Source organism: Sciurus carolinensis, chromosome 10 (genome assembly GCF_902686445.1).
Source record: "Sciurus carolinensis chromosome 10, mSciCar1.2, whole genome shotgun sequence".
Classification (NCBI taxonomy): domain Eukaryota; kingdom Metazoa; phylum Chordata; class Mammalia; order Rodentia; family Sciuridae; genus Sciurus; species Sciurus carolinensis.
The window spans coordinates 57,610,675-57,632,050 of NC_062222.1; the positions used below are offsets into that span (position 1 = coordinate 57,610,675).

Here is a 21,376-nt window from a genome sequence, read left to right on the forward strand (position 1 = left end):
GAGCTGCATTCTATTCCATCTGAGAGGAAATCACTTTAGAACTGAAAATTTTCATTCCATAGCTCCATTCTTATAGTATGCTTGAAATGTTTTATCAAGGGAAACACTGAACTCCAGGCTAGTGCTTGATCAATTTTTGAGCTAATTACAGTCTGGGCAGGTGATTAGCAAGATTCTAAGTTGCTGTTGGAGCAGAGAACAACCATTCTAGAGCCTTGCATTCAGGAATCTTCTGTGCTGGGATTCTTGGCTGTTCTACTTTTTGTGTATGCTTTAGACCTGTCACAAGATGATAGGTAAAGTTTTATTGTGCTGCTCTTTCAGCTCTCTCCCTTAAAATGTACTCATTTTTAACAGTGGCCTTTAAACTAAAATTAGTAGTAGGAGATGAGGGATGGAACAGTCTGTATTCTCCCAGCAACTGCTGTGGTTTAGAGTATTACTGATGACCCTGTCATCCTAAGGCACAGCCTTCAGGTCCTCCTGTAGAGCTGGTGATTTGAATTGCACCTGGTTTTGCTGGTGCTGGGTGTTGCTAGTGTATCAGTGGATTGATTGCTGGCAGTTGGCCCAAATGGTGACTTCTCTCAACTCTATGATTTTATGATGTTTCTGTTCTAAGGCTTCCGTTATAATGCTTTTTCAATAAGGACAGATATCTTGTCAATTAAGTCTATCTGGAATGAGTTCAGGCAGTCTGGAAACCTCCTACGTAGGAATTCATTCATTCCACAAATACTTATTGAGTACCCACAATGAGCAAATACATGTAAAATACACAATTAAACAATGCCGTCATAGTTCGATTCACTATTTATTAAGTTATTAATATGGATAGTCTATTATGTAACATTACAGATGTCTTTCAAAACCTAACAAAATATAGTCCACTATCCAGCCCAGGAGAACAACAATAAATACAAGATCATTCTTACAGAAAGTATAGCATATTAAGTACTCACAATAGTTCTTATTTAGATTTCAAAGGGAACAATCAAAAGGTTCTTCCATTAGGGTTTTAACTTTCTTGAATTATAGCTGTTTGAGTCAAAAGTCCAACTTAGATCACACAGATGGGCATCTCAGGTGGAGAGGAGGAAGCTCCCCTCCTCGGCAGCCCTTTTCTGCTGCCCTTCAGTCCTGGAGTGGAGCCCACCCTCCTTTGTAGGCCAGTAGTGGTCAAACCTGGGCATGGGGAGAAGGCAGATGGATCACAGGGACATTCTGATTAATTTACAAAGATCGTGTGTCAAAGCTCTAGAAACCCGTGGTGGTAGTGGCAGTGAAGAGTACACTCTATTTTGCCAAGGGGGTTCTTCTTATCCAGAGTCTTGGTTTTCTTACAGCCTATAAGATGCCTGTAGTTCTCAGTGGGAAAGTGGAAGTGGGAAACCCAAATAGTGATTGGTATGAGGCCACCTGCAGGATGTACTGGACTGACTACTATGGCTTTTATAACCTGCCTTCCTTTCTTTAGTCTAGACAGCTTATTTCTTCATCTTTCCTCCTATGTCTCACTATAAGGCTTAAAAAGGACTATGAAAGATGAAACTTCTTGCTTTCAACCTGAATGATGAAAGACAGAAAAAAAAAAAAAAAATACATTCTTAAATGTGCTATACTCAATTTTCCTTAACTGAAAACAAATGCCAACAGCTTTTAAAGACAAGTGTTAAAAATGCCGATCTAAGTGTTGGAAGGCATTCTGAGATGAAACTACACATACATCAGAATTTAAGGTACCATAGGCAAAACTCAAAATGCTATAGTTGTTTAATAGGGACTCTTTAACCTTTTAGTCTAACCACACTGAAAACCACAACTGTTTTCAATATGAGGCTACTGATGACCATCAATTAAATATGGAATCAATCAGAAATCTCAGAAGTCTTGCCAAGGTTATGGCAGTTTTAGTAGTCTACACAGGAACAGGAGAAACCATAGGGTAAAGAGTGAGCACTGGAATTTTATTTAACTCTAGGTACCATGGGATTGACATTAGTAGGTAGGACTAATGAAGGAGCAGCCATACAGTTGAACAGTTTTTTTTGGTCATTGTGCTTCACAAGCACAAAAAAAAAGGGGGGGGGGGGAAGAAAAGAAAAATGGAGCATGGAGCTACTTTTTAATTATTCAATTTCATCTTCAAGATAGACAGATCCTGCTGCATTCTTTGTTTCTAATTTACCAGTACATTATTATGTAGTTTACTGCATGTGAGGAGCAAGTCATTATGTTGTACCAAGTTTACATCATCATAGGACTACAACATGCACATTCTACTTAATGTAGCTCAAGCAACAGGAATACAAGAGAACAGTTATGGGTGGAGACTTGTTTTGACAGTCATGTTCACACTAACTATGGGTTTAGAAATCTTATTAGGCAGGTACCTACAGCAGTTCTTCAATTGATATTGGAACATTACACGCATGCACAAGTGATGTGGTAGAGAATGAAGTGGAAAAGGCAGCTGGATGGAGGACAAAGAGGAAATCGGATGGGATGGTGCTGCGTGTCAGGGAGAGGCAGTTCTCAGCTTTCCACGGTAAGTCTCTGCTCTGTGAGGGAGGCCTGCTGGGCAACACTTTTGTTCTCATGACTGCGAAGTTTGGATACGACATCTAGAAAGGCCAAATCCTGCACTTCCTTGTGTAGGGATTCTGGAAGGCAAAAACAAGATAGCAGATGTACTTCTGTTAGGTTGTTCTAACTTCACTATATAAACTAGGAACAATTCTAGTCATAGGAATGTATTATAACTGAATCAGAGAAATTATATTGCAATCATTTTTATAAAGAAATCAGATGTCAAGGTCTAGAGTCTAACTGAACCCTATCACCAGTTCACACATGAAGTCCAATGATTTAATGAAACCCTTAGAATCTGTTTCAAATTAATTTTGTGGCAAATGAAGTTTATACTTCACATCCAACAAATTTCTGTGACACTGGGCTCTCTTTCAGATTCCCTATCCTCCCCTTTCTGGCTCTATTTAACCTTAATTATAGGAAAATATGAGATTCCTTTTAAGACTGTGAGAATCTACTATGGGAAAGGGGAGGTCTAATAAATCATCACTCCTCAAGCTGATGTATTTATTTTGATAGGACTGACATCTAAAACTAGAATCAGTATTTTTAGAAAAAATGGAAAAGATTCAAGGAACCCCCAAATCTACAAAACAATCTTGAACAAATAACAAAATTGGAGGTCACCACTTCAAAACTTGATATAAAGCCACAATCAAAACATTGTGGTGCTGGTATTTACAGACAGACATAATAGAGTAACAGAAAGGAGCTCAGAAATAAACCTTCACATATGTGGTCAAATGATTTTTGGCAAAGGTACTAAGACAATTTAATGAGGAAAGGACAGTCTTCTCAATGAATGGTACTGAGGAAACTGGATATCCACGTGCAGAAAAGAAAAGAATTCTTAACATATACAAAACTAAGTTCAAAATGAAGCAAAGAGCTAAAACTTAGCTTTTAGAAGAAAGAGTGAAAAAACTTCATGACCTTGGATTTAGCAATGAGTACTTGGATATGACACCAAAAATACAGGCAAGAAAAGAAAAAAATAGATGAATTGGATTTCATCAAAATAAACCCTTTGTCTAACAAAGGACATTATCATGAAGTAAAAAAGCAACCCACAGAAAGGGAGAACATTTGTAAATCATATCTAATAAGAGATTAATAGCCAGAACATAAAGAACTCTTACAACTCAACACACAAAACAATTTTAAAAATGGACAAAGGACTTTAATAGACATTTTTCCAAGGAAGATTTATAAACGAGCATATTTAAAGATCTCCAAATCACTACTCATTAGGGAACTTCAAATCAAAATCACAAAAAAGACAGCACCACACTCATGACTATTATTGAAATAAGAGAAAATAGATATTGGTGAGGCTATTGAGAAATTGGAGCCCCAATATTTTACCTGTGTAAAAGTTACGTGGCCCAGCTACTCTGGAAAACAGTTATGGCAATTTCTTTAAAAATTAAACAATTACCATATGATCCAGCAATTCCACTTTTGTATACATACCCCAAAGAATTGAAAACAGGAGTGTGAAGAGAGAATTTCATATCAATCTTCCCAGCAGCATTATTCACAAAAGCCAAAAATGAAAATAACTCAAACGTCTATCAATGGAGGGATAAACAAAATGTGATATATTTCAAACTTAAAAAGGAATGAAATTCTGACATGTGCTACAATACTGATGGGTCTTAAAGATGAAATAAAGTGAAATAAAATATTTGTCATTTTGTATCTTATCATTCCACTTACATGAGGTGCTTAGAGCAAATTCATAAAGGCAGAGGGTAGGAGTACGTGGGGAATTATTGCTTAACTTGTACAAAGCTTCACTTTGGGAAGATGGAAAATGGTGTAGAGATGAATGAGGGTGATAGGTGAACAGCTTGTGAGTGTACTTAATGCCACTGTATACTTAGAAATGGTTAAAATAGAATTTGTTTTGTAAATTTTACTGCAATTAAAAAGTGGCTCAACTACAAACATGCTTGAAACAAATTTAAAAAGTCTTATCAAGGAAATAGAAGATATAAAGAAAATAATGATTTTTAGAATCATAACTGAAAAAAAAAAAACTCTATAGACAGGATTAACATTGGAATGTAGGGAATGGAAGAAATAATCAGTGAGCTTTAAGACAGAACAGCAGAAGCTGGGCACAGTGGCACACACCTGTAATCCCAGGAGAGGCTGAGGCAGGAGAATGGCAGGTTTGGGGCAAGTGTCAGCAATTTAGTGAGAGCCTGTCTCAAAATAATAAAAAGGACTAGGGCTGTAGTTCAGTGGTAAAGCATTCCAGGATTCAATCCCCAGTACCACAAAACAAAACAAAAATTGCTCAATCTAAACAACAGAGGAAAAAAACAGAGAGGGACCAAAGTCTCAGGAGCTTTAACACTAAACTAACTCTGTCATCAGAGACCTGGAATAAGACAACAAGACAGAGTTAAATAGTACTTGAAGAAATAAGGGTAAAAGACATAGACTAATAGATCAAAAAGCTGAGCAAACTTCACATATGATAAACCCACATCATAAAAGATATGCCTAAAAATTAAAAGAAAGAAATATGAGAGACAGAAATGACATTTTACTTGCTGTGGGAGCAATGGAGCACAGTGGATATCTCATTAGAAACCCATGAATGTCAGAAGAGTCCAGAAGAAAATGGCACAGCATTTGTTCAAGTACAAGAAACAAAACTAGGAATCCAGAATACTCTATCCAGAGAAGGTATTTTTCAGGAATGAAGGGGAAATAAGGAAATGAAGGGAAACTAAAAGATGCTGTTGCTAGCTGACTTAACCAAGAATGGTTAAGGAAATTTTCTGATTACAAATCATTATTAAGAAAAAATGGGGGTAGGGATTAAACACAAGGGTAAATACAGTAGACTTTGGTCAAGAATTTTCTGAATTACATTTGATGAGTGAAGCAAAAATTATGAGAATCTAGTTTTAAATGTATATAGAGAAAACATTTATGACAAACTATAAATAAGGAGAGTACAGAGACTAAAAATTGTTCAAGCAACCTACAGAAGGTCAGAAAAAAATGAAATTGTAGACTTAAACCATCAGATATCATTCATTACATTAAATGTAAATATCTACACCAATGAAAGGCATTGGCAGAGTGGATTATAAAACATGACAACCATATACTATTTACAAGACACTTCAAATATTAACAATACAGATGGAAACTAGAAGAGATGAGGGAGAAAATATGAATATAATTTAAAAGAAAGCAGGAGTAGCTACATGACTGTCAGATAAAGTAGACTTCAGCTCAAGGAAAAGTGGAGAGGTATATTACATAGTGACAAGAGAATCTACTAAGGCACAGCAATCCTAAAGTCCATCTAAACAGACTTGAAAAATATATGAAGAAAAAACTGACAGAACTAGAAGACAAATCTACTATTACAGTTTGAAATTTTAACACTCCTCTCTCAACAATTGATAGAACAATTAGAAAACCAGCAAGAATACAGGAAACTCAACAACATAACCAACCAACAAGATCTAACTGGAATTTAGAGTAGAACACACCCAGCAGTAGAATACACATTCTTCTCAAGTGTCCATGGCATATATACCAATGAGTCACTGAACAATTCCTTAGGGAGCAGCTTAGCATACAAAATCAGAACTTCTAAGTTTCATTAACCCTAAAATGTCATTTTATATAATTAACATTTTTTTTTGCCTATATTTGCTATATGATACTTTTTATTATAGTTGAAATCTTTTGGGAGAATTTTCAGTGGAAAAGCAACCTACATTCCCCATAAACTAATTTCTAATACTTTTTTACACACAAAGACACCACTTACACTATTATTCCATATTTAATATTTGATGTCAACCACAGAAGAAATACTTACCAGATCCCATGAGAGCACAGATCAAGACCATTGAATTATATTTGATTTCAGGAGCACTTCTTTCATCTGCTAGCAGTCTGTGTAAAATCTGTACAAGCTTAGCACTTTCTAGATCTTTCTCAGCAGTGCCTAGAATAGTAAATAGTTAAAATGTAAGTTGTATCCACTGTGTATAAACCAAGTACTCTCAGCTAACCACTGCTTCCTCTTCTAGAAACTAACCATGTGAGTCATTCCAAAAGAGACTAATATTAAATTCAGACCTTGTGAAAATAATAGATTTCAGAAGTTTAGGCCTATCCGTTCATCACTAAAACATCTCTCTTAATAAGGGGCAATTAAAAAAACAGATATACTGAAATTTACTTGGAAAACCATAGGCCCTAGAATAACTAAAACAACTTGATAAAGAATAATAGTATAGAAGAATTTCTCTTATATGATATTAAGGCTTATTGTGCAGCTACAGTATCAAAATAGAGTGGAATGGTTTGGTGAAGGTATAGACCAATACATGAATCAAAGGAACTGAACAGAGAACCCTTCTGAGGTCCCACATAAATATGATCAACTGATACTTGACAGTGGTACAAAATCTATTCAATGGAGGAAAGACAGCTTTTTTAATGGTGGTAGAGCAATTTGGATACAACAAAAATGACTTAAACCTCTCACCTTATACAGATAATAACTCAAAATGGAGCACAGGTTTACATGTAAAATGAAAACCAAAAAGTTTTTAGAATAAATAACCCTCCAACTTCAATAGTTTAAAAAATTAGAAAATGGGCAAAAGAAATAAATAAGGATTTCACCAAAGAATATATACAAATGGCAAATAAGGACATGAAAAGATGTTCAGTATAGTCAGCTATTAAGGAAATGGTAATTAAAACCATAGATACCACAACATAGCTGTCAGCATGGCTAAAATAAAAAACGTGAGAAGATCAAATGCTGGTGACAATTCAGAGAGAACTCGATCACGCATGTAGTGCTGGTGAGGATGTAAAATGGGATAGTCGCTCTAGAAGAGTTTCAAAGTTTCTTTAAAAACTAAACATGAAGCTACCATATAACCCAGCAGTATTTAGAAAAATGAAAACTTACGTTCATACAAAAACCTGTGTATAAAAAAATATTTATAGCAGCTTTACTTTTTAAAGTCACTAACTGGAATCAGGCTAAATACCCTTAATAGGGGCTGGGTAAACAAGCCCGTACATAACATATCATGAAATTCTATTCAGCAGTACAAAAGCATGAACATGAACTATTGATAATAGATGATTCTCAGTAATTAGGCTAAGCAAACGGACAAAAAAGGCCAAACCCCCAGAGTCACATACTTTATGATCTAATTTACATAACATTTTGAAATGAGAGGTAGATTAGTAGTTTTCAGGGGTTAGGGGCAAGGTGGAAGATAGGGAGGTAGGTATGGTTATAAATGATTTCACTCTATTACTACTTACAATATACGTGAATCTATAATTATCTTTAAAAAAGAGATTTAAGACTCTTAAAATGCTGTTATTCCTATTATATAAAAATTTACAATGATAATTCCTTAACATAAAATATCCTGTGAGGACACAAGACTGGAGAAATATGCTTTCCAAAGTGTGTCGTACATTATAAAGGTAGGGGCTGGGAATATAGCTCAGTTGGTAGAGTGCTGCCTCAGAAGCAGAAGGCCCTAGGTTCAATCCCCAGCACCGCAAAAAAAAAAAAGAAGAAAACAAAGGTATAATGGCCTTATTTTTATATTTTGGGCTTAAGAAGCCTAGGAAACATTAGGTTTCAATAAAAATAGGCATATGTATTGTCATTTTATGTAGTTCTATGGTAAGGTAACCAGTCAAATTCTCAGCTATCAGGAAGCACATGAAACTACCTACCTTGTTTGGAAGACACAATATATGTAGGACATAAAACCAAATTCATCTCAGGCTGGGAGATCAAAATACTCTTTAATCGCTCTATCCCTGAGCCATTTAAAACCAGGCCAGTGAGGACGGTTTGATACCACATGTCCTGATTTTCAAGGCCTCCCCACTTACGTGTGTGGTCTTCTAGAGACTCTCACATAATCTACCTAAACAGTGGGAGGCTAAGCAAGGACCACCAAAGCATCTCTAACCATAGCCAAAGTCATTCTCAGTCTTTTTATCTTTAAAATTGAACCAATTTTACATTCTGCTTACAGTACACGTATGAGTTTTATAATTATCAATTATTTAAAATTCAAAACCCTATAAGATGACAAAAATTCAAATCTTCCTTATAAATCTGAGTAAATCTTACACGAGAAGAAGATATGCCATATGTATTTTTTGGTTTTGCCTTCCCAAGTTGGTGGGTCCACTTGCCTTGTGTGAGAATTATGGATGTAAACTGTCAGTAGAAATTAAGAGATAAGTTAACAGTGTTTACACATATGGCTTAGAACTGAACATGCCTACCAGTCTATAGTTCTTCATGTAGAACAGCCTTAGCCCTTAATCACAGGGTATATGACACTGATTCACAGCCTCTGGATGACTGTTTCAGGATTGGTTCCTGAGCCCAAGATTGCTAGGTGTGCATGAGTTAGTTTCCTGGGTGGAATCCTGCCCACAGGGATGCTATATGCTAGAGAAACTAATGGAATCATTTAGACTTTATTTTGGGGAAGTTTTGAGCACAAAACATGCAGGGTAGTGACAGAAGGTCAGAATTCAGTGAAGGCAATGCTACAAAGCAATGGAAATCATGATGATAGAGAAGATTAGCAGAAGAGAATTGCAGTAGAACCAAAAGGGGTGGAAGAGAAACTCTGAGTCACAGGAAGAGTGGCAGATTCTTCACTTGCTGTGGTATTCTACACATTGTTTCATTTTTCTGTGAAGCCTGCCAAAAATGTTTTCTATATTCTCTAAATGGCTATAACCTGAGATATTACCTAAAAGCTAAAACTTTTCCCTAAAAATGTTACCGAAAGCACAACCAAAGAAAACAGCTGTGGTAATAAGCTATATAATATGATTTTCATATACTCAAATACAAGGACATATACACATTGGCCAAATGCTTCCAGTCAAGGTTTTATCTTACATTTATTCCACTCCTGTACTTCTTTTTATCCAAGATAAAAATAGGATAAAATAAGTTTGTCACTGAGGTACTTACCCAATTCTAAAGCTGCTATTAATGCCAAAGCAACAAGGGCTTCATTCTGCATTATTACATGTTCACTAGTTGCCATGGTAACTAGATGCTTGATGCCGCCACTCTGTACAATGGCTTTAATTACATCCTAAAATAAATAAATAGAATTATAAACTTTAATTGTAAACATAAAAAAAATCACATTACAATCAGTCAATTCAAATTCATTGTTGAGTGGTTTTGTGACAGTGTCCTGTATGAATCATTACATTTTAACCATAAATTTTTTTCTTCATGGAAAGGGAAAAAGCTTTTAGCTTTAAATAAATTCGTCAAAAGATGACAAATTGCTTGAGCAAAAAAGACCATTGCACTTCATATGACGGAATAGAGGCCTAGAAGCCATTGAAGTCAAAGAAATAAAAGCTCCAATGTCCCCAAATGTTGAGTTACCTTAGGATCAACAAGAGAGAAATAAAATTTGGAATTAAAAAAAAAAAAAAAAAAAACAAAAAAACTTCTCCTTTTTAAATTTTTATGATAATGCCAGATAGTTTTCTCCTGGCTCTAAGTAAAGCTTGTAAATATATAAAAAAAAACTTTTTTAAAGTACCTTTTACCCCTTGACTCAATCTGCTGGAATATGAGAAGTGGATGACATGCCAAAGGACTGAAAGAACTTTAATCAAAATTCTTTCTGCCCTCATTTCTCATGGGGCCTAGAGCTCTGTCCTTCTCCAAGGCAGAGGGAGCAGTGAGCTCTGGATTTAATTAATCCCAGTGCCAATGCTGAGTCTGAGCCAACTACCAAGTCTCTCCTATCCCAGAGACTTTATCTTATGATGCGGGGGTGATGTTAGGTGTATCTCTCACACGTTTTTGTAATAATTACAAAGTAATCACATAAAAAGCACATATAAGGAAATGTGGCAAAACTTAGATGGAAAAAAATGATCACACTTCTTTCTGGTAACCATTTTGTCTTCATTCCAGTGAGGGCTTTGGTTTAGAATTCTTAGAATAAATATGATTTAGGGGGGAATATCAATTTTATAATAATTTAAAAGTTACTTTCTTTGCTCATTTTCACTTTTTCGAGTAACATGAAGTTCTGTATATTTTAAAAAGTAGACTGTCAAAGTTAGTTTCAGTGTTATAGAACTAACTGTAATTACAAATTTTTTCAAATTGCTGAATAAAGGTTTCCTCTATCCTTCCATCTTATTGTAAAATTTTAAGACAACTATTTATCGAAAATATCTTCACGGGCTGGGGTTGTGGCTCAGTGGTAGAGCACTCGCCTAGCACATGAGACCCTGGGTTCAATCCTAAGCACCGCATAAAAATAAAAAGAAAATAAATTAAAAAAAGAAAATATCTTCACTCTGTTCCCAAACTTGTTTAGTGATAAAACATTCTCAAATAATTAAGTTTAAGAAATGTGTTTTTTATGGCAGCTCTATTCTGGCATCTTGTAAGTCTTTTCCCATTAACTTCTTTTAGAAAAACAAGAAACTATCCTTTAAAGGCTTTTCTAATCTTCCAATTTACTGCTTACTTGGTGAGTTTATTTTAATCCAATACATAATTCTTAAAATTAGTATTTTACAAAAATGTTTATGAATTTTAAAAAATTTTATAGGTTTCACACAGAAGCTGGCTGAGTAAAGACCACAAAACATTAACAGATACGTATGCAGTCACCTCAGGAAGGTCCTTGGACTGTCATTTCATCCTCTATCTTTCAATTCACCCTGAAAAGTCTGCAGTGGTAGAAGAACAGGGAGTAAACAAGGGAAGTTTATGCATCAGAAATGAGTAGTCCTCCCTTAAGTCCAGATACAGCTGCTGCTTCATCTTGTCCAAAAGGAAAAGCTATTTCCTTTTAAAATGCCTGCTTATCTCCAACTACTTTAACTACTTTATTGACTAGCTACTCCATGGGGTTGCTTTGCCTGATAGAATGTGGGAGAAAAGAAATAAGGCATTATACTTGAGTTATGTGACAGAAAAGACAGTAATACTGATGGCTACCCTTTTAGAGCAACAATTTTATGCTGGACACTTAACTGAGTAGCTTATGGATACTAGTTCCTTTTTATTCTGCAGAAAATTCCATGAGCTGCATATTATTTCCAGCTTATACATCAAGAAATCGAAGCTCAGATTAAGTTACAAAATTTGCCCAAGATCAGACAGTGATTTCTGGTAAAGCCAAGATTTGAATTTAGAGTTTGGTTGCAGATCCTTGTTCTTAACCACTCATGTCCAATGCATAAATAAATAAATGTAGTAAATTCATAGTGCCACACAGAAGTGGTCACTTAATGTGATTTGAAAAGGCTCTATGAATGTATTTTCAAATTATATTTTAATTTGAAGATATTTTTTCAAAAGTGAAGATTAGCAACCTTCACAGAGCAAGAAGGTTCATCTGGACAATTACCAGTATTTTAATAACAAACTTCAAAAATGAATCCAGGAATTCTCAAACTGTTTCATTTGTAATAAATTATATATATAATGAAACAGTTCACTAGGGAGTCCTTCTAAGTAAGCTCTAGATGTCTCTGCAAAATCTCCAGAAATTCTGGAGAGGTTTTATGACATCTGAAACAAAGTTTTATTTTATGGTTTTATATTTCAAGTTTTCTTATTGAAAACTAAGGCAAATGATCTACGCTAAAAATTTCACCTTTGTATTAGCATTTATAGTCAATTTGCACCTTTGATTACTGAAACAAACTTAAGTTCAAGGCTTTGTTGAAAACTGTATAAAAATGTAAAATATAATTATAATAGAATGTTGTGGGGTAAGTTTACATTTGAGGTCATCAATTAATAAGACTGCAGGTTGGTGTAGCCACTGAGTCACTTATCAAAATTTTTCCTTTCCCACATCATACTTGTCAAAGCCTTCCTAGTAAGGGATTTAAATAAGGGTTTGTTGGATGAATGAGCAAATGACTAAATACATTTGTTTAAAACAGGTTTTTAGCTTGTTACTGATGAATGTTGGACTCTCAAAGGGTAAAGAAAAGTGCCTACTTCAATAGGCAGGAGATTTTACAGTCCAAGTGTAAAGGCCAATTGTATTTCTTTTATTGTTTTAAAATACCTGCAGTTGGGAGGTCTAGCTAGTTGATCAGGAGCTCTAGTATAAGACACTCTTTCAAGGGAAGGTGTGAACTTACTTATGGGCATAAGCATAAAAATATATTTCATTTGGCTCAGATGAGTTAGTACAGCCTTCTGGAGGGCTGAACGTTAAGAATTTTCATCTTACTCCAATTAGAATGGCTATTATCAGGAAGACAAACAATAATAGATGTTGGCGTGGATGTGGGGAAAAAAGGCACACTTTTACATTACTGGTGGAGTTGGAAATTGGTGCAGCCACTCTGGAAAGCAGTGTGGAGAATCCTCAGAAAACTTGGCATGGACCCACCTTTTGACCCAGTTATCCCACTTCTCGGTTTATACCCAAAGGACTTGAAATTAGCATCCTACAGTAATGCAGCCACATCAATGTTTTTAGCAGCTCAATTCACAATAGCTAGATTGTGGAACCAACCTAGATGCCCTTCAACAGATGAATGGATAAAGAAACTGTGGTATATATACAAAATGGAATATTATTCAGCCATAAAGAATAATAATATTATGGCATTTGCAGATAAATGGATGGTATTGGAGAATACATGCTAAGTGAAATAAGCCAATCCCAAAAAACTAAAGGCTGAATGTTCTCCCTGATAAGTGGATGATAATATATAATGGGGGTGGGGGCTGAGAGAAGAACGGAGGAACTTTAGATTACGTAGAGGAAATGGGGAGGTATGAAAAATGGTGGAATGAGACAGACATCATTACCCTACGTACATGTATGATTACACGAACAATATGAATGTATATCATACACAACCATAAAAACGAAGATGTACCCCATTTGTGTACAATGAATCAAAATGCAGTCTGTAAAAATTAAAAGATTATTCAAAATACATAAGGAACTTAAACAAAAAACCCTAAATAATCTATTTAAAAATGGGTAAAGGATAAAAATAGATGCATTTCAAAAGAAATTCAAATGTCCGATAAATTTGTGAAAAAAATGCTTAATTTCATTAGTCATAGGGATATGCATGTCAAAACCACAAGAAGGTATCATCTCACCCAAGTTAGAATGGCTAATATCAAAGAGACAAAAATAACAAATACTGGCAAGGTTATAGAAAAAAAAGTAATGATGAGGCGATGAAAACATTACCCTGGTTACACAGTACATATCGTACACATGTATTGAAATATCACACTGTACTCCATAAATATGTGATTATTAATGAAAAGTTTAAAAATGTTTAAAAGAGATGGAAATGTTTTATCTAGCCTGATTTGATCAATATGCATGATACATCTATTGAATTATCACACTGTACCTCATAAAAATTTGTACAACTAAAATAACACAAAAGGTTCAAGATGCACAAGGTCACATTGCTGTTAAGTGGTGGTGCAAGGATTCAAAGTGGTATTCTGTCAAAGTTATGATGTATGAATGTACGTAAAAAATCTAGCCACATGCCAGGCTTGTGAGAGGGAAGCTTCCTGCAGATGGACAATGCAATTCCACTACCAGTTAGCTTGCAACCTGACATTCAGATTGACTAGGGGCCTTTACCTGAGGCACTGTGCCCTTCCATTCCCTTATCTGTGTAGTCATTTGAACAAGAAATTACAATACCTTCCAGGTCTGAACTGTGACTCTAGTAATGGAATGGTTAAATGGATGATTAAATTCTTGTATTATGTCAGTTGGCCAATGACCCAAAGGGGGTTGGAGAAAATGGGAGGTTAGATGAGGGAAAGGGAAACCTATGATAAATGAAATTCACAGAAGCACCTTTCAATTCTCAAATTTCAACTTAGTATTATAGCATTTGAATAGTTTTGGCTCCTAAATATGGCTGTTTAAAAAGTTGAGATGAATTTTTCTGTGGATACATTTGTGTCCACTCAAGTTCTGATTATATTAATACTATTAGTGAATACTGAACTGATGGCTCATTATGGATTAATAGTGGCTTCATTGGTCTTTCTACCACACACACCAGGAATTTAAGAGTTTTTTTTTTTTTTTCTTTTTTCTTTTGTATTCTGGTACTTTTTATTGTCATGAGGTTGGGCAGCTTAGTCCAGCAGTTTCTGGATAGGCTGGGCAAGATAGTGAGACCCACTAAACATCAAAAATACCTTCTATGTACCTGGTGTGACCTTGATTTCAGTGGGGGCATCCAAGTGCAGTTCCAGACACAGGTGAGGAGTCATAAGCCTTAGGTCACTAAGATCCTCACACTGGATGCTGCTTTGCAATCAGGGCATTCTAAGTCAACTTGGGCTGTCACTGACATGAATGGGCTTGTAAACACAAAATGCCATGAGGATGAGAGTCACCGGCAGAATGATTCCCCTCAATACCAGGCTCTGCCTGCAAAGTATGGAATAGGGTGGGCTATGCTCCCATGGCTCCACCAGCTTGGGGCCTCCACCTGCCCCACCAGGAGGTTACCCAGTTCCAGACAGTCAAGGGCACACTATGCAGCCCTTTCTCGGGTCATTAATGGAAAGAGGCCTTCAAAAATGTAAACCCTGTCTGTTCTAAATTCAGATGCAGGAAACATGTCTCTGTTGCTTGTAATCTACTGCTGAGAATTCTCAAGGAATGAAGCAAAGGATTAAGGGTAAACTCTCCCAGTACAGGAAAGTAGGTTGGGAATAAGCTAGTGAGGGAGTGTTATCTGCATCTCTTCCTTTTGTGTCTTCTTTTGATGAATGGCACAACCCTATTGGTACCAAACGCCAAACTTGGGAGTACCTTTAAAACTACCTCTTCCAAACTGAAGTCCTTAGAAAATGGAAAGATCTCCCATGTTCTTAGATAGGCAGAATTAATATTGTCAAAATGGCCATACTACCAAAAGTGCTATACAGATTTAATGCAATTCCCATTAAAATTCCAATGATGTTCTTCGTAGAAAAGAAAAGGCAATCATGAAATTCATTTGGAAAAATAAGAGGACCAGAATAGCCAAAACAAAACTTGGCGAGAAAAGTAATGGGAGGCATCACAATACCAGACCTTAAGTTATACTGCAGAGGTATAGCAACAAAAACAACAAGGTATTGGCACCAAAACAGACATGAAGACCAATGGAACAGAATAGAAGACATGGAGACAAACCCACATAAATAGTTATCTCATAATAGACAAAGGTGCCATAAACATATATTGAAGAAAAAATAGCCTATTCAACAAATGGTGCTATGAAAACTGGAAGTCCATATGCAACAAAATGAAACTTATCCCCTATATCTTACCCTGCACAAAAGTCAACTCAAAGTGGATCAAGGACCCAGGCATTAGACCAAGACCGAGAGTCTTCTAGAAGAAAAAGTAGGCTCAACTCTCCATCATGTCAGCTCAGGAATGGACTTCCTCAACAAGACTCCAAAAGTGCAAGAAGTAAAATCAAGAATTAACAAATGGAATTATATTAAACTAAAAGCTTCTTCACACAAAGGAAACAAGAACATGAACAGTGAGCCTACAGAATGGGAAAAAATCTTTACTACCTGCACTTCAGAGCAGTAATCTCCAGGATATACAAAGAACTCCAAAAAACTTAACACAAAAACAGAAACAAAAACAAATAACCCAATCAATAAACAGGCAAAGGAACTGAATAGGCACTTCACAGAAGAAGAAATATGACTGGTCAACAAATATATGAAAACTTGTTCAACATCTTTAGCAATTAGAGAAATGCAAATTAAAACTACACTGAGATTTCATCTCACTCCAGTCAGAATGGCAACTATCAACAGTACAAGTTAACAACACAATTGAGGAAAGTGGGGTAAAGGGTACACTCATACATTCCTGGTGGGACTGCAAATTGGTGCAACCACTCTGGAAAGCAGTATGGAGAGTCTTTACAAAACTTGGAATGGAACCACCATTTGACCCAGTTACCCCACTCCTCAGTTTATACCCAAAGGACTTAAAATCAGCATGCTACGGTGACTCAGCCACATCGATGTTTACAGCACCTCAATTCACAATAGCCAAACTATGGAACCAACTTTGGTGCCCTTCAGCAGATGAATGGATAAAGAAAATGTGGTATATATACACAAAGGAATAATAACAAATAAAGAGAATGAAAATGATGGCATTTGCCAGTACATGGATGGAACTGGAGAATATCATGCTAAGTGAAATAAGCCAGTCCCAAAAGACCAAAGGCCAAATGTCCTCTCTGATATGTAGATACTAACTCCTAACAAGGGAAGGTAGGGAGGGGAAGTATAGAAGTTCAGTGGATTAAACAAAGGGGATGAAGGGAAGGGCGAGGGGATGGGAATAGGAAAGACAACAGAATGAATCATATATAACTTTCCTTTGCTCATATATGAATATACAACCAGTTTAACTCCACATTATGTTCAACCACAAGAATGGAATCCTAATTGGAATTGGTTGCATTCCATGTATGTGTATGTCAAAATACACCTACTGTCATATATATCTAAAAACAACAAATAAATTAAAAAAAAAACAAAAAAACCACTAGTTTAACTGCCCACATTTTTTCAAGTCCTCTTCTTTTCCACCCTTAGTGCTACTAATCAGATGAACCATGAAATGAAACAAATTTCTTTCTTTGTGACAAAAATGATTGATTAGCAATTTCAAACTACTCAACCCCAAACCTTCATTCAGGTCTTCATTATTTCATACACACACACACACACACACACGTACATATATATATAAATATATATAAAATATATATTTATAAATATATATAAAAAACATATTTATAAATATATATTCATAAATATATAATTTATAAATATATATATTTATAAATATATATATATATATTTGTGTGTGTGTGTGTGTGGTGCAGGGGATTGAACCCAAGATCTTGTGCATATGAGGCTGTGGCTGTCCTTTCCTCACTGAATGGAGTATGCAGAGTTATGATGTACTCAGCTGTTTTCATATCTGTACCCTCACTAGACAGTTAAAGTAACAATTACATTTTATAACAATGCAAGCCTTCAAATATTATTTGTTCAACAGGACTACGAGACCACTATGACAAAGCAGGAAGAAGGGGTTATCAAAGGAGGTCACCATTAGTTCTTCATACTTTCCATCCACTTGGTCCTGTGTTTATAGCAGTGCAATGGATGAACTCTTAGGCTGGTCTGAGAGACGGGTAACAGGTAGCCCTGGCTAACGTCCGTCTTTCCCAAGGAAAAGAACTCCATGTCATCCCTGATGGGAAACACTCCTGTGGCAAACCAGCTGGCCATGAGGGTGAAATCTAATTATGTGAAAGAGTTTTACGCAAGTGAAGGAATACCTTTACTTTTTTTCCTCTTGCAATCCTCTGTGTGTTCTATAAATAAATGGAAACTGCTGGTAAATTTCAATTCTAAACTGCCCTTCTTCTCATACATAGCCACTACTGCGGTTGTATCACGATTAAAAAAAAAAAAAAAAAAGGTTCACCTTATAATATTTATAAAGAACTAATCTAGATATTAAAGCAGTCATTACATTGCTAGACTAGGTTCCTACCATTGTTATCTTTAAATTAGTCCATTCTTTCAGTCATTATCTACCATGTGCCAGAAAGCTACTAGGTTGGACACTGCCATAAATATGGACTGGGCATAATATACTATCTAGATATCAATTAATTTCCAAATATCAGTAGCTGGGTTAGGTCAGTGCCCATCACACAGAAGATGTTTGACTCTGATGCTGGTGATGGTGAAAATAACAGTAACAATGGCAGGAGTAACAGTAACCTCCATTTACTGGGTGTTTCCTATGTCCCAAGTACACGTTGGGTTCTTTGTATACATAATCCTTACAACAGTTTTAGATGGGTGTTATCTCAGTTTTTATTATTTGGAAGAGACAGAAAATCTTTTCTGTTTGGAGAAATAAAAAGGCTCAATCTTCATTTTCCCCCAGAACTACTGATTAGTGTATTTACATAAAATGTATAAAAACACAAGCTCATGATATAGGATCTAATGCTGTTTCCCAAAAGCCCCCAGTTTCCTCTGGAACTTACTTTTGATTTACTGTGGCGTATGAGGGCAGAAAGCAGTCTGTTCGACTCTCCCATCACACCAGCATGATCTTTGGCTTCACACCATTCTACCAAACGTTCCACTAACTTAACATTCCTTCCCAGTTGTTCAGCAGCTTCTGCTATAGGAAAGAAGGCAAACCAAAAAGGATGGGCAATCAGCTGAAATAATTGGTAAAGATATGACTGTGGACTGGGGTTGTAGCTTGGCAGAGTGCTTGCCTAGCAGATGTGAGGCACAGGGTTAGATCCTCAGTACCACATAGTAACAAATAAATAAAATAAAGGTATTGTGTCCAACTGCAACTAAAAAAATTTTTTTAAAAGATATGGGTGTGAAGGAAAATTACATGTCTAAAAAAACAGTTCAATAAACTTCAAGAACTACAAATACTCCTCACCTGATGGGCTATTTAACTTTTTCTATAAAGTTGTGGACTTTTATACAAAACACAAAAATAAATAACTTTACACTCTTTAGATTAAGCCCAGCAGTCTGGCAGACTAAAACAAAGGGTTTTCTCTGAGCAATTAGTATACAGAAGGGCTTAGAATTTAAAAATAAGCAAATAAACATAATTCATTCTTAGGAGTGGTTTGCATTACTGTTTCTGCAAAACAAATTTTTTAAAAATTTGATTTTGAAGACAAGGTAAAAGGCATAGAATGTTGAAACACCTCAGGAACTGATAACCAACATAAAACGAGGATTATATGAATAAAGAGAAATTGTGTAATTTCCATTTAAAGTCAGCTATAATAAGCAAGAGAGTTAGTTAATGAGTGGGATTCCTAAACCAATATCTTTTAACTCTTATTTGCTATTTACTTTTATGATAATAAAACTGTGTAAGCTAAAAAAAAAAAAAAAGTGATTTTTCAATGAGGGGCACACTAAAAGTATAATGCTTGGGATAGCATTTCTCTTACCTTGTGCATCTATTAACATTCTTAAGGTTCCAAGAAGTTTGAACTGAACTGGGGGCATTTCTGATTTAAGGAATTTCAAAACTGTCTCTGTGACCCCAGCTGATAACATCTTTGCTTTATTTACAACTAAAAAAATAGAAAGAGACTATGGTTAAAGTGGTGTAACATTCCTAATGATAAATATTCAATTTGATACATGTTTACTGAGTTCTTTCTTTTAGCTTTAAGGTCCCAGATTATATTTTTCTATTTAGAAACAATCTGGTCTGTAAATTTTAAACATGGGATTGGGTGTGGTTAAGTATCCTGTTTATAAGACCATAACAATATAAAACCATACTGTTTTTTTTTTTTTTTTTTTTTTTGCAGTGCTGGGGATCGAACCCAGGATCATACTAGTTTTTTAAGCCCAATTTCTAATGTGATCTTTGTCTTTGACCCAATTATTAATATAACTGATAAACATCAATAAACCAGTCATGTATATGAAGAAAACTGAATGCATGTAGATTAGATCTTCAAAGAACCACATTATTTAACCTTATCAGAAATTTATTTTTAGGAAACAGAATAAAATTGTTTTAATTATCTTCTGTATTATTTCACATGATAATGTGATTTCATGGCCCAAAAGTTTCTAATCCAAAGACAGTAAGACTATTTTTTAAAAATTGCATGTCTACTTGTAGACAGAAAAAAACCTGGATAAGTCATTCTTTAGGGGACTCTTAATTGATGTCATTATATTAACTTCAACAGAAGATGCTTTAAAAATCTTAACTGCACAAATACAATGAAAACGAAAGAGTTCACAAAAGGTAATGGAATCTCTGATCTTAAAAGCAAAGATTATTTTGTCTCAGAAAACTTATTTAACATGATCTCCATTTATCAGTAAGAAAAGTATCAACAATTTTAAGACTATTTTTCTTTTCTTGGTCAGGGAAGGTCCACAAATTGTACATAGTAAAAATCTTTTTATTTTCTACAGAGCTCTCTCCTCCTATTTTTAAGTCTTACCTGGAATGGCCAGATTTCTGAGGGCACTTAGTGCTGCGTGCTGTACAGTTACATTTCCATCTTCTACATGTCTGTCTAGTAAATCCATAAGTTTTTCTACAATTCCATTGTCTACCATATGAATACAATTTCCATCTGGTAAAAACAAAAGCAATTTTCTTCTTTTAAAAAATATTTATGAATATGTTGTGGTGCTGTTGCCTGCCCATTATCTACATTAGAGAAAATGGAACTGTAACAAAATAAAATGAATTCCAATTCTTTTTCCCATCAGATTTATGAATTTTTCTATTTCCAGAATAAGATGTCTGCTTATAAAGATGCTTTTAAAAGTTTTTAAAATAAGAAAAATCCCTCGTTTAGAGGCTGATCATATATCAGAAGTAGAAACTGCATGCTCAAAGCATCCCATTCGTGAACAGTTTTAGTGTTAGTTTCAGTAGTCAACTTTTATCATGGCTTGATACTTACATTATTTTTTAGTGAATTTTTCAAACATTTACAAAACAGATTATAATGAACCAGTGTTTATTCCACGTTTAGCTTTAATAATCATCAATATTTTTACCAGTCCTCTTAACACCATCATTAAGGAGTTATTCTCAAAAACAAGAGAAAATAAGATGTCTGCCACTATAATATAAGGGTATTC

At 35.2% G+C, this 21,376-nt stretch overlaps 1 protein-coding gene across 5 annotated transcripts in view; it reads right to left on the minus strand.

Moving 5' to 3' along the window:
• Positions 1-798: 798 nt before the first annotated feature.
• Positions 799-21,376, minus strand: part of Rap1gds1 (Rap1 GTPase-GDP dissociation stimulator 1) — a 124,373-nt gene continuing 103,795 nt past the window's right edge. For 3 of the 5 annotated variants that reach the window (XM_047567047.1, XM_047567050.1, XM_047567052.1), the window contains 6 exons: positions 20,725-20,859; positions 19,705-19,830; positions 18,757-18,896; positions 9,620-9,746; positions 6,449-6,577; positions 799-2,663 (listed from right to left, as the gene is read on the minus strand). In XM_047567047.1, the coding sequence (XP_047423003.1) occupies positions 2,536-2,663; positions 6,449-6,577; positions 9,620-9,746; positions 18,757-18,896; positions 19,705-19,830; positions 20,725-20,859 (785 nt within the window). In that variant the 3' untranslated portion in view covers positions 799-2,535. The remainder of the gene's footprint in view (positions 2,664-6,448; positions 6,578-9,619; positions 9,747-18,756; positions 18,897-19,704; positions 19,831-20,724; positions 20,860-21,376) is intronic. The other 2 variants (XM_047567049.1, XM_047567051.1) reach the window with 1 other exon arrangement.